General features: G+C 38.9%; 1 protein-coding gene across 1 annotated transcript in view; it reads left to right on the forward strand.

The window, feature by feature from the left end:
* Window positions 1-16,174, forward strand: part of kcnq1.2 (potassium voltage-gated channel, KQT-like subfamily, member 1.2) — a 599,569-nt gene that overhangs the window by 355,984 nt on the left and 227,411 nt on the right. Inside the window, exons 16-18 of the mRNA XM_043709474.2 lie at window positions 5,661-5,755; window positions 8,831-8,871; window positions 14,027-14,088. Coding sequence (XP_043565409.2) covers window positions 5,661-5,755; window positions 8,831-8,871; window positions 14,027-14,088 — 198 coding nt within the window. The remainder of the gene's footprint in view (window positions 1-5,660; window positions 5,756-8,830; window positions 8,872-14,026; window positions 14,089-16,174) is intronic.

Below are 16,174 nucleotides of genomic sequence, written 5' to 3' on the forward strand. Positions count from 1 at the left end.
AGTTACCTGCTACAAAACAACATGATTTCTGATGAGTGGACATTAAAATTCTCTTTGTTAGCAGAGTGTTTCATCCAGAAGCCCCAGTCATATGATTGACCGTGCTGGTTTATTTGAATCTCCTTTCAATATACAGTTTTGGCTTGTATTAGTCAGTCAACTTACAACAACAGAAAAGCAAGTAGCTGTACCCTTAGCGAAATGTCATGCTTTGATCTCAGTATCTGTCCACGGTCTGATTTTTGGAAAGAAACTTGTGATTGTTCAACTACTATACCGTCAATAGCTCTTCAATTTCATCTGTTTTCCTGCAGAAGGAGGAACTCCTGTCAACTGAGGCAACCTCAACTAGGCATTGAATTACTGACCTCTTGCATGCATGGAAAATAATCCTGATATCCTTGTGAATTAATTTGTAACCTCTCTCCTTCTCTCTTTTGTGGATGAATGTGTGTGAGAATGTGTTGCAGACCATTTCTCAGGTTGAATTCAGTAACAAGCCCTCCTTTGACTTGACACTAAAGAATGTGCAGTTCCCCAGTACACATCCCTGAAAGCAAGAAAGTCTACAGCTTTATTTGCTGTATTCAGACACTCAGGTTACTCAATCTCTCATTTCAGGCCCATATCAGAGGAGGGATTGGAGGGTGCATGTCTTTTGCTCTCCACCAATTTCTGTGTGATTTTAGTCAGGGGTCTCTTAATCATAAAGGTCATTCTGAAGTGCAGGGATAGACTTCCTACTCAGGAATGAGCTGGCCAACAATTAAGATACAGTAACCCCAACAGGTCCAGGCCAGACAGGCACCACGAGGGAGACCGAGCAGCCACAGGAATTGAGGGAGGCCAAGCTATTAAAAGGCCAAAGTAAATAGGGTCAAGAGAGGACTCAGAGATAGACAGAGCAAACAGGATTCTGCCTGGCTCCCATGGAAAGGAAGCGAACGAATCACTTCAAGGTTCTGCAAAGGTACAGAAAGCTGGACTAGGTTCAGTAGCCTTGTCTGGGGCAGTAGAATCCAAAACAGCAATCTAGATAAAACCCTCTGTAATTAAAAGAGCTGAACTGATACTGAAAAGGATGCAAAGAGTCCAAGAAAAGCACATAGAACTTAGAAGAATTGAAGGGAGTAATCCTAATGTTGATTTAAGACAAAGCCCAAAGGGTTTCCATACTAGCGGGCAGATGCTGAAATGAATTCCTCATCCAGTTAAAGAGTTAAACAACTGCCAGTGTACTAGATCGCAAGTAGCAAAGATTGTGGGAGATGCAGCTAAAATGTAGCCAACAGAGCCCTTCTCTCCAGAATTAATTAGCAATGCACAAAGTTTGCACAGGCAGATAACTGTAGATGAAAAGAAGCCCACACCCTCTGGCAGAGCAAGAAGTTGGATTAACCAAACCTTCTCCCACGTAGACAGAATGAGAGGGAAGAAGATGCCTCACCCAGTTTTAAACCTTAGTACAGCACAGCAGTGGCCAGACAGCCTACCTGAGTGTGGTATTCTTCAAAAAGATATGGGGCAGATTTTAAATGACCTCTCCCCAAATCTGTATGACATGGGAAGTTAATCCTCCTAAAGTTTGACTACCCTAGCAACTGCCATCAATACAGTTCAAGTGAATTAAACCACAGAACCCTCTGAGGCTTTGTTCTCTGTAAAGATCACATGTTTTCATTTTTTTGTATTTTTAATTATGGACTGAAAGGGGAAAAAAACTATTGTTAAAACCAAGAGTTGTGGAGGGGATTGCTGCACCTTTTAAAAGCAAGCAATCAGCTTGTTATATTTGTTGTATATGCTGTTGACATGTATGTTCAACCAATAGGGGAAGTTTAGTTGCAGATGAACTGGCACAGGGGAATTTGACTGGTATCAAGTGATTGATTTGTCTGTGGCATAATAACTAGTTGTCAATGATAAATGCCTTCTGCCCATTAATAACTGCTGTAATTGGCTCTGAGCAATTGAACAGCTGGTGGTTGTGAATGACATAGGCAGAAGCCTTCAGATCTCTGAAAGAAGGGGTAGTGTCCTTGACCCTGAAGTAAAAAATGTCTCAAGGTTGAAGAAAGACATTTATTTTCCCCTACCAGTTATTTACCAATAAATCAGAGAGATTATAAGTTGTGAGCCTGTCACTTTGTGCCTCCTACAATCAGGTTAAATATGTGTTTTATGTTTGTGATAGATACAAATGCCTTGGATGAAAATGTAGATGGATGGGATAGTAAATTTGCATATGATACAAAGATTGGTAGAGCTGTGGATAGTGTAGAAGGTTGTCAAAGGATACAGCAGAATATAGATCAGTTGCATATATGGATGGAGAAATGGCAGATGGAGTTTACTCTGGGTAAGTGTGAGGTGCTGTACTTTGGGAGATCAAATGTTAAGGAAAAGTATACAACATTGATGTTGAGAGGTATCTTGGAGTTCAAGTCCATAGTTCCCTAAAGTGGCCACGCAGGTAGATAGGGTGGTAAAGAAGGCATATGACCTGCTTGCCTTTATTGATCGGGTAATTGAATACAAGAGTCAGAATGTCATGTTGCAGCTTTATAAGACTTTGGATAGGCCACACTTAGAGTATTGCATTCAGTTTTGGTCACCACATTATAGGAGGGAGGTGGAGGCTTTGGAGACGGTGCAGAAGAGTTTTACCAGGATGCTGCCTGGATTAGAGGGTATGAGTTATAAGCAGAGGCTAGAAAAATTGGGGTTGATTTTTCTGGAGCAGCGGATGCTGAGGGGAGACTTGATAGCAGTCTATAAAATTGTGAGATGCATATATAGGGTTTACAGTTAGATTTTTTTTCACAGAGCAGGAAACTAGGGTGCATGCATTTAAGGTGAGAGGGGGAAAAGTTCAAAGGAGATGTGAGGGACAAGTTTTTTATGCCAAGAATGGGATGAGCCTGGAACATGCTGCCGGGGTGGTGGTGGAGGCTGATATGATAGGAGTGTTTAAGAGACTTTTAGATAAGCACATGAATATGCATAAGGAATGGAGGGATGTGGACCAAGGGTAGGCAGAAGGGACTAGTTTAATTTAGTGTCATGTTCGGCACAACATCAAGGGCCAAAGGGCCCATTCCTGTATTGTAGTGTTCTATGTTCTGTGAAAGTACCTGGAGAAGAAAGATGTTGATGACAGGCAGGTCCTGGTAAGCCAAAAGGATCATCATAACAACCCTTGGCAACAGGGACCATTGAACAGCCTTCCCAAATATTCCCTCAACTCACAACACCAATTTTTTTTTGTCTATCTGCAACCATGTATAAGGGAGTTTGAGGGAAATAGAGTTTTAACTAAGAGTTATGTGATTACAATTCTTATTTGTTTATGTGTAGCTTGAACCTTCACCTTTGAAATAAATAGTAACTCTTATTAAAGACAAGTAAATTACGGAATTTTGCAGTCTTGATTAAATCCTTAACTATTATGATGAGTCTGGGAATAGAGACCCTTAATTTTTAATTTACTACTCCAATGAGGATTGACATCTGCAATCTATGTCAACCTGAGCCCAGCAGCTCAGTTTCCTAAAGAACAGAAGGAATCCACAGATCTCCACAGAGTTCTGAAACCAATACAATCCCCCTACCCCTGCCACCATCACTATCACCCAGAAATAAATTTTATTACATGTTTGATTGCCATGCTCAGTGATTTTGGAAAGAAGGTGAAAGTTTTAGATACTTTACAACTTCCCTCCATCAGCAATCAGGGAAATTTGCATATTAAAGGTAGTACCTTAGTAGCAAATGATATTTTTCCAGATGTCATAAATTTGGAATTGTTTCTAAACCTGCATTAAACTCTCTTTTGGTTTGACACCAAAGAATGTGCAGTTCCCCAGTACACATCCCTGAAAGCGAGCAAGTCTATTGCTTTATTTGCTGTATCCAGGCACTGAGCCTACTCAATTGTTTATGTCATTAAGGTGTCTGTGTTTAATGCAATGTCTAATGTAGGATTTTTGTGTACCATCATGAAGAACTACTTATCTGCAAAGACATCATTTGGGGACATTACGTGAAGAGATAAGCTGAAGCTGACATTCCATCAAATAACTGAATAAATGTGACCTATGTTTGTGAATAATATGCATAAATATTTCTTTACCTGTTTCCTTTTAATCAAAACACATATGAAAGAAAAGTAAAATTCATACTCCCCAACCCCAGGCAAAGGCATTTAAAAAAAACAAATTTAATACATATTTATACATTATATCATCATATTAACAGCCCAGCAAAAGTATCTACTTTGATCACATGGCTGGATAGTAACCATCCAGAGATAGCTCAGACTTCGAAGTCAGCTGGATAATCAACGTCTCACATACCTAATGATGGGATTGTAGTGCTAACTGTTTTATTTCAGCTCCTACTGAGAATATTTGTTGCCAAGAAAAATCCCGACAAAGAAAAATCTCTATCTACAAGATGACGTTCCATTAATGTTAATGATAACCTCTAGGATGGGTCATAGACAGTTGTTTATTTGCATTGCAAGCCTTTGTCTTGGTGGTGACTGTTTCCCCATCCCATTAAGCAGGTTTGGTCTCCTGATTATGCATACAGTGCTTAACCCAGAACTCAACTGCCTGTTAATGACTCAATTTTGTTACTGAAGGGGTAAATGGTGCTCTATGCAACATCATTTATCGTACCTGAAAAAACTCCATAGGGGCTGGTACCTTGTCACCAAGTCACCCTTTATTTGCACATGGAAAGTCCTTGACACTGATCCAACTCCCTCAGAGCCAGCTATCAGAGTGTCAGAACGTCTGACACTCCACTTTTTATCTGAGAGCCAGGGATCCCTGATTGGACCAGATTAACAGTCCCAATCGGGGAACTCCTATTCTATCATGTCCACCTGACTAACCTCATTACCATCACTACAATATCAAAAGTCCAAAATCTGGGACATAGAAAAAATTTCTGGTCTGCACAAAAGCAACCACCAACTGTATTTGTGCTTTCTACAAACAATTAATGTTCATTTGTCAAAACAATGAAGCAGAACTTTCAGCAATATTGCTCAGATGAACTTTGAAGAACTTTTAAAGTGATGAAACTGGCTATGACTCTTCAAATGCCAGCAAGCCAATTAACCCTCCTATAAAGAAATTCCAGACTGTTAACTCCAGTATTTGACTTATGGACTCCAATGTAAAAGTAAGGAATCCCTCTGTTGTTTTGGAGTTAAGTTGGTGTTGATTGAAGTGAAAAAGGATAAAGAGACGATTTAGTCTCTCCTTGTGTATTTTTGAGAGTGTGCCTATTGTGCGTAATATCCCTCCACCTTCCAGGTGTAGATGTCAAAGAAACTGTATGTGGTTTAACTTTATAACAGTGTTGCCGAGGTCCTCACAAAGATAAATCCATAAACAGAAGGAGTAGAGAAATACACAACCAACCATTGTTTAAAACGAAGTAAAATCAAATCATGATTGTCTCTTGGTTGGTGTGATTATGGATAGAGATTTGATTTAAAATTCATACTCTGTAATCTGTCTCTTAGTTTACCAAAGAACAGTTGAATTTGTAAGCTCAGATACTGAGTTTATATATTCGTTATCTGAGACAACCTGATTTACAGAAGATTGTTAAAATCCTATACATTTCTGGGATGTATTCCACAGCAAGCTCGAAAACCATATGATGTGCGAGATGTAATTGAACAATATTCCCAGGGGCACTTGAATATGATGGTCCGGATCAAAGAACTACAAAGAAGGTAAAGTTTTATATACATAGTCAATTTTGTTGATAATTGCAATTGCTATCATAACACCTTGAATGAATTTATAGAATCATAGAATAGAATAATTGAAACTCCCATATGCACATATTCCAACTTCTTCCGCTAAGAATGTAAGTACCAGTTAGCCATATTTTTTTTTCAAACTAGGATATAAGAAATCAGTTTAGATAATTTGAAAAATCAGAGAACTGTGTTACATCCAAGTCAGGGAATATGTTTCATTAATTAATTGGAAGATTTGCATCTGTCAAAGGTCTATTGCATTGTATATTTAAAGATATCTAACCTAAAACTTATGCTTTTGGAGTCAACTGACAAAAATACCACAGTTCAGGTGTTACACTTCATAGCAGGCCAGAGATTGGTGATTGTTTGTTTGGAACAAAAACTTGCATTATCAATCAGTAATCTGATCAACCAAAATGTGTACAAATGAAAATCCAAATAAATATTAGAAAACTGATTTAAAAAACATTCATTTTTCATAGTATTCCCCTTATTTCTCCTTATTTCACTGTCTAAAGTTAGCATTCAGACTTTGATCATAACAAAGACCTCAACATTATATAGTTCTGTAAAAATTCCAAACTTCCCCATAAGATTGATAATTTTCCCCAACTAGGTCTACTTTCTGTCTGACGCCTGAGGCTGAGATCAAAATGTTATTTGAGCGTCTATTTCCAGCTTCTTTGGATAAACTCTCTGTGTGCATATGATAATGCCTCATGAGAGGTGCATTTTTACTGTACTCCAGGAAAACCATAATATATAGTGTATATTCAAACAACTAAACCAATAATTTACAACTCAAATGATATTTGGGTTTATGAGATCAGGCCTATACTCAGGTGAGTGAACAGATTTTATTAAACATAACAGTACACCAGAATTGGTAGGGTAGAGCCCATCTGAGACCATATATGCTCAGAGCCCAGTTTTCTTTTGTCTAATATCTTCATGACGTAGTTTCTATGGAAAGTGTGCAAGGACTATTAAAGTAAATGTATAGTTAACCTGATATTCTATGCTAGGCATCAGAAAACTATGCCTTTAAACTATATTTTTCAAGTTACATTCAATTTAGTACAATGCAAAAAACTTATGAGCTGACTGTTTTGGGAATTTGAGTTTTATTTATTCAGGCACAGTTGACCTTTTGAGCCAGACCTTTGATCAGACAGATCCAGATCATGGGAATGAACCTCTGTTAGGTGTGTCCTTTGGAGTGAATCACTGAGTGATACAATAGTAGTGACAACTTCAGTAATAGGATAAATATTATAAAAGATAAGTTATATCAATGAGGAAAAGGATAAATTAAATACTTGCACCTTCAGCAAGTTCTGCAAATCCAACGAAGTCACAACAGCTTAAGAAATGCTGTTAGGGGATTTTTGAACAGTAAACATTTAGAGTCATAGAGTCATAGAGATGTACAGCATGGAAACAGACCCTTCAGTCCAACACGTCCATGCCGATCAGATATCCCAACCCAATCTAGTCCCACCTGCCAGCACCCGGCCCATAATCCTCCAAATCCTTCCTATTCAAATACCCAACCAAATGCCTCTTAAATGTTGCAATTGTACCAGCCTCCACCACTTCCTCTGGCAGCTCATTCCATACACGTACCACCCTCTGCATGAAAAAGTTGCCCATTAGGTCTCTTTTATATCTTTCCCCTCTCACCCTAAACCTATGCTCTTTACTTCTGGACTCCCTGACCCCAGGGAAAAGACTTTGCCTACTTACCCTATCCCTGCCTCTCATAATTTTGTAAACCTCTATAAGGTCACCTCTCAGCCTCCAATGCTTCAGAGAAAACAGCCCCAGCCTCTTCAGCCTCTTCCTATAGCTCAAATCCTTCAACCCAGGCAGAAGATGAGGTGTTGTTCCTCCAATTTTTTTGTCTCTAAATAGTGCAAATGACAAGCCTAAAGGCATCAGCTCCTGAAAACTGCTGTCAAGGTCAAATGATCAGGGAGGCTGTGGTTTCCCTTAGCCCTTTTTCTCACAGCCATTTCACTCCATCCCCCTTTTAGGCTTTCTCCTCAAGCAGTTAGAGTCATAGAGTCATAGAGACGTACAGCATGGAAACAGACCCTTCGGTCCAACCCGTCCATGCCGACCAGATATCCCAACCCAATCTAGTTCCATCTGCCAGCACCCGGCCCATATCCCTCCAAACCCTTCCTATTCATATACTCATCCAAATGCCTCTTAAATGTTGCAACTGTACCAGCCTCCACCACTTCCTCTGACAGCTCATTCCATACACGTACCACCCTCTGCGTGAAATAAATTGCCCCTTAGGTCTCTTTCCCCTCTCACCCTAAACCTATGCCCTCTAGTTCTGGATTCTCTGACCCTAGGGAAAAGACTTTATCTATTTATCCTATCCATGCACCTCATGATTTTGAAAACCTCGATAAGGTCACCCCTCAGCTTCCGATGCTCCACGGAAAACAGCCCCAGCCTGTTCAGCCTCTCCCTATAGCTCAAATCCTCCAACCCTGGCAACATCCTTGTAAATCTTTTCTGAACCATTTCAAGTTTCACATCTTTCCGATAGCAAGGAGACCAGAATTGCACGCAATATTCCAGTAGTGGCCTAACCAATGTCCTGTATAGCTGCAACATGATCTCCCCACTCCTGTACTCAGTGCTCTGACCAATAAAGAAAAGCATACCAAATGCCGCCTTCACTATCCTATCGACCTGCGACTCCACTTTCAAGGAGCAATGAAGCTGCACTCCAAGGTCTCTCTGTTCAGCAACACTCCCTAGGACAAATGGGCAACAACATGCTGCTTCAGAAGGTTTGCTCAACTTCAGCTATAGACAAATGGTTATCACAAGAATAATATTACACTCCATGTCTGAAACTACTAATGAGTAACGGCAGGGAAGATCTACCAATAATAAGTAAAATGTGGTTGTTTTGAGAAATGGAAATGAGCTGCTAAAAGTACACAGTACTATCACATCACTACTTTCCAGTTGCAATGAGTTGCAATAATAATAAAGTACCGTCTGTCCATATTTTAGGTTGGATCATTCTTTGGGAAAGCCTGCATTCTTTCTTTCAGGTAAAGTTGAAATTTTTGTAATGTTTTCCATTAAAACTTTAAAATTTCTATTTATGCAAGAAACTTTGATTTTGAAAATTTAACTAGGAGCAGAGGTACTTCAATTGGTCCTCCAAGTCTTCCACACTATTCAGTAAGATCATTGTTGACCTTTTTGTATTCTGAATATCACATCCCTATGCACACATTTGATAACTTCTTTCATTCCCTCACTTAATAAGAATCTATTTAATCAGCCTTTTTATGGTACAGTGGTAGTATCCTTGCCCTAGATCAGGGAGACCTTGGGTTAAATTCCCAAGAATCTATTTACCTTGATTCAATAGACCTGCCTCTACTGCATTCTGAGCCAGAGAGTTCCAAACTCACACAACCCTCAGAGAGAAAAACTTCCTGTCCTGAAAGAATAAAGCCTAATTTTAAAGTAGTACCCCCTCATTCTGGACTTGCTGACAAGTGAAAACATCCTTTCTGGATCAATAATGTCAAGACCATTCAGGATCTTATACGCTTCCATCAAGTTACCCCTCATTTTAAACTCCAATGGAAATGAAAACAAGCCGAGCCTGAACAATCTAGCCTCAAAAAACATTCCCTTGTTTAGTAAACCTTTCTGAAGTGAACATAGTCACTGTCGTGGAATTATACTGTCCATCAGGGTTGCCCCAGAAACCTAACCCATTTTGTTTATTTTTAATAAACCTATTCAGAGATGTTGTGAACAACTTTGGAGTAGTAGGACTTGAATGCAAGCCTCCTGGCTCAGAGGCAGAACACTGCCATTGCACTACAAGAATGCTCTCAAAACAAGAGTGAACTAAAATACAGAAGCTAGTGAGCTTACTTTCAATCAATATTGGAGCTGTTTTTTTCCGTTGACCTGCATTTCTAACATTGTCACCCACAACCAATGGATTAAATCTAAGATTTGTAGTCCTGCTATATCCAGCCATAAATTGTGATAGATATTTAGATAAATTCACTGTCGGAGAACATTCATATTTAACACCACCTTAACAATGGGGATGCCGAGCATATTAGTGGAAACAAAACTGACTGAAGCATTTGCCAGCATCTTTAGCTAGAAATGCTGAGTAATGATCCATTTCTACATCCTCCTGAGGACTCACAGATACCAGCTTTCAGCCAATTCAAATTACTCCATGTAGCATCAAGAAAGGGTTTAAGATGCTGAATACTGAATACTGAAAAGGCTATGAACCATGACAACATTCTGGCAATAGTCCTGAAGATTTGTGCTCCACAGCTAGCCACATGCCTAACCAAGCTGTTTCAGTACATTTAAAACACTGGCCACTACCAGCAATATGGAAAATCACCCAGGTATATCCTGTAAACAGAAATTATGACAAAGCCAACCCAGCCAATTAACAGCACTCTCAATCCATTCTCAATCATTAACAAAGTGTAAGAATGAGTTATCAACAGTGCTATCAAGTGACACTTATTCAACAATAATCTACTCACTGACACTCATTTTAGGTTCTGTCAGTGCCCCTCAGCACCTGACCTCAGTACAGTCTTGGTCTAAACATAGACAAAACAGCTAAACCCTTGACATCAAGATGTCATTTGACCAAGTGAAGCATCAAGCCTAAATCAAAAGACCAAACAAAACTGGAGTCAAGAGGAATCAAGGGGCAATCTCTTCATTGGTTCAAATAATACATAGCCCAAGGGATTTTGGTTGTTAGAGGTCAATCATATCAGTCCTAGGGCATCTCTGTAGGAGGTTCGAAGGATCTTGTCCTTTGTCCACCCACTGAACAGTTTCATAAATGACCTCCACTCCATCATAAAGTAAGAAGTGGTGATGTTCACTGATGATTATACAATGTACAGCACCATTTGCAACACCTCAGATACTTAAACAGTCCATGTCCATATTCAGCAAGACATAGGCAATACCCAGTCATTAGAATATCACCCCAGCAACGTGCCCTGCAAGCCATGCACTATCCTGACTTGAAAGTATGTTGCCTCCACTATTGCTCATCAGATTTTTAGATCTTCTTGTCTAACAGATTTGTGGGGTCACTTATGTTGTGATTATAATGAGGTCAATCAGCTGAACCTCCTAGAATGAGTTGCTGTTAATCTGGTCCAATCAGGCAACTCTGACTGACAGATATAAAGGGGAGTGTCCGACTGCCTGCCCCTCTTCCGCGGTTACGTTAGAGCCCGGGTGTCCTTGGAGAAGGAGCACGTGGTGTCCACCAACACCCTGGAGTTGTTCAGGGAGAGGTGGGCGCCGCAGGGAGTGGAGTGCATTATTTCTCCCTCCAATTCTATTTTGATTTAGTCCCTACCCTCCCCTTCACTGTTTTGATCTCACAGCACTGCCCTTTGATGTGAAAGGCAGTGTTTGTCACTGGCCACCCGGGTGTTTTCCTATCCTCCTGGTGGTGGAATTTGAATAAAGATTTGTGCACTTTGTGTCTTTCACTGTGTCTCACACCTGCACACACACACCATGGGTGCTGGGGAAAAAAAAAATAATAAGCACTACTGCACTTAGGTGGTAGTGTGAAAAAGTAGAAAAAAAAAGAAAAAAAAAGATAAAGGGGAGTGTCCGACTGCCTGCCCCTCTTCCACGGTTACGTTAGAGCCCGGGTGTCCTTGGAGAAGGAGCACGCGGTGTCCACCAACACCCTGGAGTTGTTCAGGGAGAGGTGGGTGCCGCAGGGAGTGGAGTGCATTATTTCCCCCTCCAACTCTATTTTGATTTAATCCCTGCCCTCCCCTTCACTGTTTGATCACACAGCATTGCCCTTTTGTGAAGGGCACTGCTTGTCACTGGCCACTCGGGTGTTTCCTTTCTTCCTGGTGGTGGAAATTAAATAAAGATTCGCACACCTTGTGTCTCTCACTGTGAAAAAGATGAGATAAAGGGGAGTGTCCGACTGCCTGCCCCTCTTCCGCGGTTACGTTAGAGCCCGGGTGTCCTTGGAGAAGGAGCACGCAGTACCACCAACACCCTGGAGTTGTTCAGGGAGAGGTGGGTGCCGCAGGGAGTGGAGTGCATTATTTCCCCCTCCAACTCTATTTTGATTTAATCCCTGCCCTCCCCTTCACTGTTTGATCACACAGCATTGCCTTTTGTGTAGGACACTGCTTGTCACTGGCCACTCAAGTGTTTCCTTTCTTCCTGGTGGTGGAAATTGAAAAAAGATTCATACACCTTGTGTGTCTCACTGCGTCTCACACCTACACACACACAACATGGGTGCTTGGGAAAAAATAAGTACTAAAAAAAAAGAGAAAAAAAAATAAAGGGGAGTGTCAGAGATATTGCCACTTTACTAGCTTATTTGGAATGGGGCAGTGTTAAAGTTAAGGACTGTTCATGTATAAATAAATGGTGACTTCGTGACAAGGTACTGGCCTCTGAAGTTATTTCAACTTATAACACACAGATTGCAGCTGTTCAGTAGCTCACTACCACCTTCACATAGGAAATTGGGGATAGGCAATAAATACTGGTACAGCCAGTGATGGTACATTACTAAACAACTAAAAAAAAAGTCGCTTGGTAAAATCTGGTACTAGTTTTCTATATAAATTTGCCTGATAATATCTCTGACACAGAGACTGCAGCCAGGAACAAAGGAATGACGTTCACTCCTGACCCAAAGGAAAGTTGTCCACAATGATTTAATAAGTTCCAACACATTAATAGTCCGTATTGGAGCACCAATTTCAATCTGATGCCACCTACGGACAATGTGTGGGAGCCAAACATATTGAAAAATTCTCTTAGACCACAAATTAGGAAATAAAACCTAAAAATTAGAGACAAAAATAGAAATTGCTAGAAAAGCTTAGCAGATCTGATAGCATCTGTGAAGAGAAATCGGAGTTAACGTTTTGAGTCGAGTGATCCTTCTTCAAAAGTTATAGTTCACGTTTTAGTCTTTTTACAGAAAGCAGACTAAAGATTGGGAAATAAACATGGGATGAAGATAGAAGCTAAATTCTCATTTAAAATATCTTTAAAAACCAAACTAAAATAAGTTTTATTAACTTAAAAATCATAGAAATCGTATTACACAATGGGATGCTTGGGAAGTTATTTTTTCAGGTAGCGAGCTTATTTATCACTTAACAGTACCTTCACTGTTAAAAACTCAGTTATGCCATCAACAAGGCTCAACATTTCTAATGGTTAAAATACTTTTCAAAAATTCACGCGAATTAACTGATTGTGTAGATTACATGCGCAAATTATGCAACACTACATCTTTTGTTGAAGAAGGATATCACTGTTAGCAACTTTCAATTGTTTTTTATTGCAGCTACAAAGGTGCCAGAAGTTGCTGTCAGTTTTACTCAGGAATGATGCTGAATGCTGCTTCACTGTTAGCACAACCACAGATTCCTGGCAAATATGTTGCAATAATGTCATAGTTTTCATACCAGCATTAAAAATGGTTCTTGGGCCACAGTGAAACTAATCTTGTATCAAAGTTTTGAATTTAGCCGATTGCTGTATATCTGCTCCAAATGTTGAGCATGCTTTAAAAAACTCACCAATAAGTTAATAATATACTTTAACGTCCTGATCATTTTGATATTATATGTCAGTCAATGACAAATTGATGGTAATTAATGTATAACTGCTATTTTATCTAGTTGTTTACTTTTATAATTTATATTACTTAACCACTTTTCTTAAAATTACATTTTCTAACCATGCACATTCTGTGTAGCTAAAAACATGTTTGAGAAATTTGCTCCTGCAGTTTTCAGCTGTGAATTTGACGGAGCTGTTGTAAATTTGAGGGAAGTGAAAGGAAACCCCACTTTCACGCTCCAAAAAAGGGTTTTCTGCACAGTGGAAATAAAGTGTAGAGTATAGCTCCAAGGAAGTTTCTGGCCTGCCTATGCTGCTGTGAATCACCTTGAAAATTGTGATCAGGCCAGGATGATGCTTCCCAAATGAAATTCAATTCAGTTATGTGATGAAACAGTGGATATAAAGCCAAGTCCATCATTTTTTAGAGCAAAAATGCTTGGTGTGTAATAAATTGTACACCATGCTTAACTAATAATACATTTTTCTTAAAACTATTCATTGAGAACAGTAACAAAACTCTTTTTAAAGTCACTCTTTATGCTTTATCCTAACTTATAGAAAAGGGACTAGACAAAGGTTACTACACTGCAGGAGCCAGACTGATCCGTCTGGAAGATAAGGTAAGTGCATGATGCACTTTCCTTAAAACTTGAGGGCAATTCAGATCCTTATCTGAACTATACTTTTCGATAACTCATGCCATTGATCTAAATTCCTACACTAACAAATTGTGTGTATGTGAATTATTTTACTCTGTTCATCAAATGATATAATTTAACTTGCTTGTCCTTGGCTTTTGCTAGCATTTTATTCTGATATATTGCTGAACAAGAGAATGAACATTCACAATAAAAATAGTTTCTTCTAATCTTATGTTCTGCAACATGGGAAGCATTAGAATGTTCTGACTGTAGTTTTGTCTTGTTGCATATGTACATTGGTTTTATTTTCCCTGACCTAAGTCTGATTATATATTGACTGAACCAGAAATTTAAATGATTCTCACAAATGTATTCTTTAATGAAAATGTATTAAGAGTGTATTCAGTTTCATTAAGTCTATCTCATTGTGTTTATCATATAATTAATTGAATATAAAGCAAGGTTTTAAGAATAAAGTGTAGCTTATGGTCAGAATAAAATCTCAAGCAAGTTAGTGACTGTTCCAAGAAAATATGGGTCAATATGAAACTTTTAACTTGAGCTCACACATCTTTTTAACACCCTAAAATGATCTCTCCAAAGTAATTCAATTTAGAATTACTATGTAAATACTTACAAACACTTGGTGTATCAGCATAAAAAATATTGATACTTAATTTCAGGACTGTTTTCAGCAGGGAGGGCCATACCTTATTTCAAGTGATAGGAATGGCGATATTTGCATTTCTAGTACACAACATTGTTGCCTGTTTCAATTTTCTGAGCAGGAATGCTGGATAAAACCTTTGCTACTCTGATAAATGACAGAGGCCTAGGAAGGATTCAATAAGAAATTAAGACATTTACACCCTTAACTCTTTAGGGAATTATGAGGTCATTTTCTGTTGGAAATTGATCCTCTTGATTACCTTCACAAATTCTGAGGTTCAATTGGAAATTATGCCTGCTGTTGATAATGCTCTTGCTGGGGACATACTGGATAGAGTTGTTAGACTGACACAGGGATGAGCTTATGACTTCCCATCCAATGTTTCCTTATTACCTGTTTGAAAGAGATTATCCACTTAGTGTTGAGCTATAGTCAGTTATGTGTTATGGAATTACATTTTTTGGAATTCAACGGACTTACTTTCAATCCTTGACCGTAATCTAATTAGCTCGTGCCTGAAATAAATTTAGGCAATATTTAGAGCACTCAGTTGCATTTAAAATTAATAGCACCATTTTCTCAGTTAACACAGGATCATTGTAATGAACCTTGTTTGTAATCTACCTAAAGCAAATACATCCTTTTTTAGATGAGGAAAGTAGGACCGTAAACTGTAAACACACTCACCGCCCCCCTCCATACACCCTACTAACCTCCTATCAGGTGCGGTCTCACCAATTCATCACACAACTGCAGTAAGGTTTCTTCATTCATATATTCTATGCATCAATAGTAAAAAAGGCCAATATGCCATTCATTTGTAAAGTTGCTTGCTTTTGCATGCAGGTTTCTTCCTATTAAAGTGTAGTTCCATTTTATTTTGGCTAGATTCTCATCCTAATGAAATTAGTCATTTTCTAATCTTAAAGTTCTACTTTAGATTGTTCCTTGCTCTTATCCCTTGCTAATTTATACCTTATGAGTTTCTCATCTTACCCAAGCATTTTTTCATAAACATTTTATTTGTTGACTCACATGATTCCCCAATACCAGATCCAGAAATGCTTCCTTTTTAGTTGAGGTGGAAAGTTAAGGGTCAAGAAGTGCTCCTGAATACATTGCAGAAACCTATCCCCTTTCTTTCTTTTTACTCTAATATTATCCCAATTGATAATTTGTTAATTGCTAGAATCCTTAAACATCTTTGTGATTTTCCTTCAGATTTGCTGCTTGATCCCACTATTCAGTAATGTAATCTTATTCTTTTTGTTTCTCAAATTGAACCAAATCAATTCTCTCCTTAACCATGCAAGCGCACATTCCAACATTATAATGTCTTACCTAATCAGTACTACCACTATTTCACCCTTTTTTTCTTCATACTTTTTCAGAACA

The sequence above is a fragment of the Chiloscyllium plagiosum genome, unplaced genomic scaffold (genome assembly GCF_037043375.1).
Source record: "Chiloscyllium plagiosum isolate Xiang-an unplaced genomic scaffold, Cpla_swu_hap1 HiC_scaffold_19, whole genome shotgun sequence".
NCBI classification, from domain to species: domain Eukaryota; kingdom Metazoa; phylum Chordata; class Chondrichthyes; order Orectolobiformes; family Hemiscylliidae; genus Chiloscyllium; species Chiloscyllium plagiosum.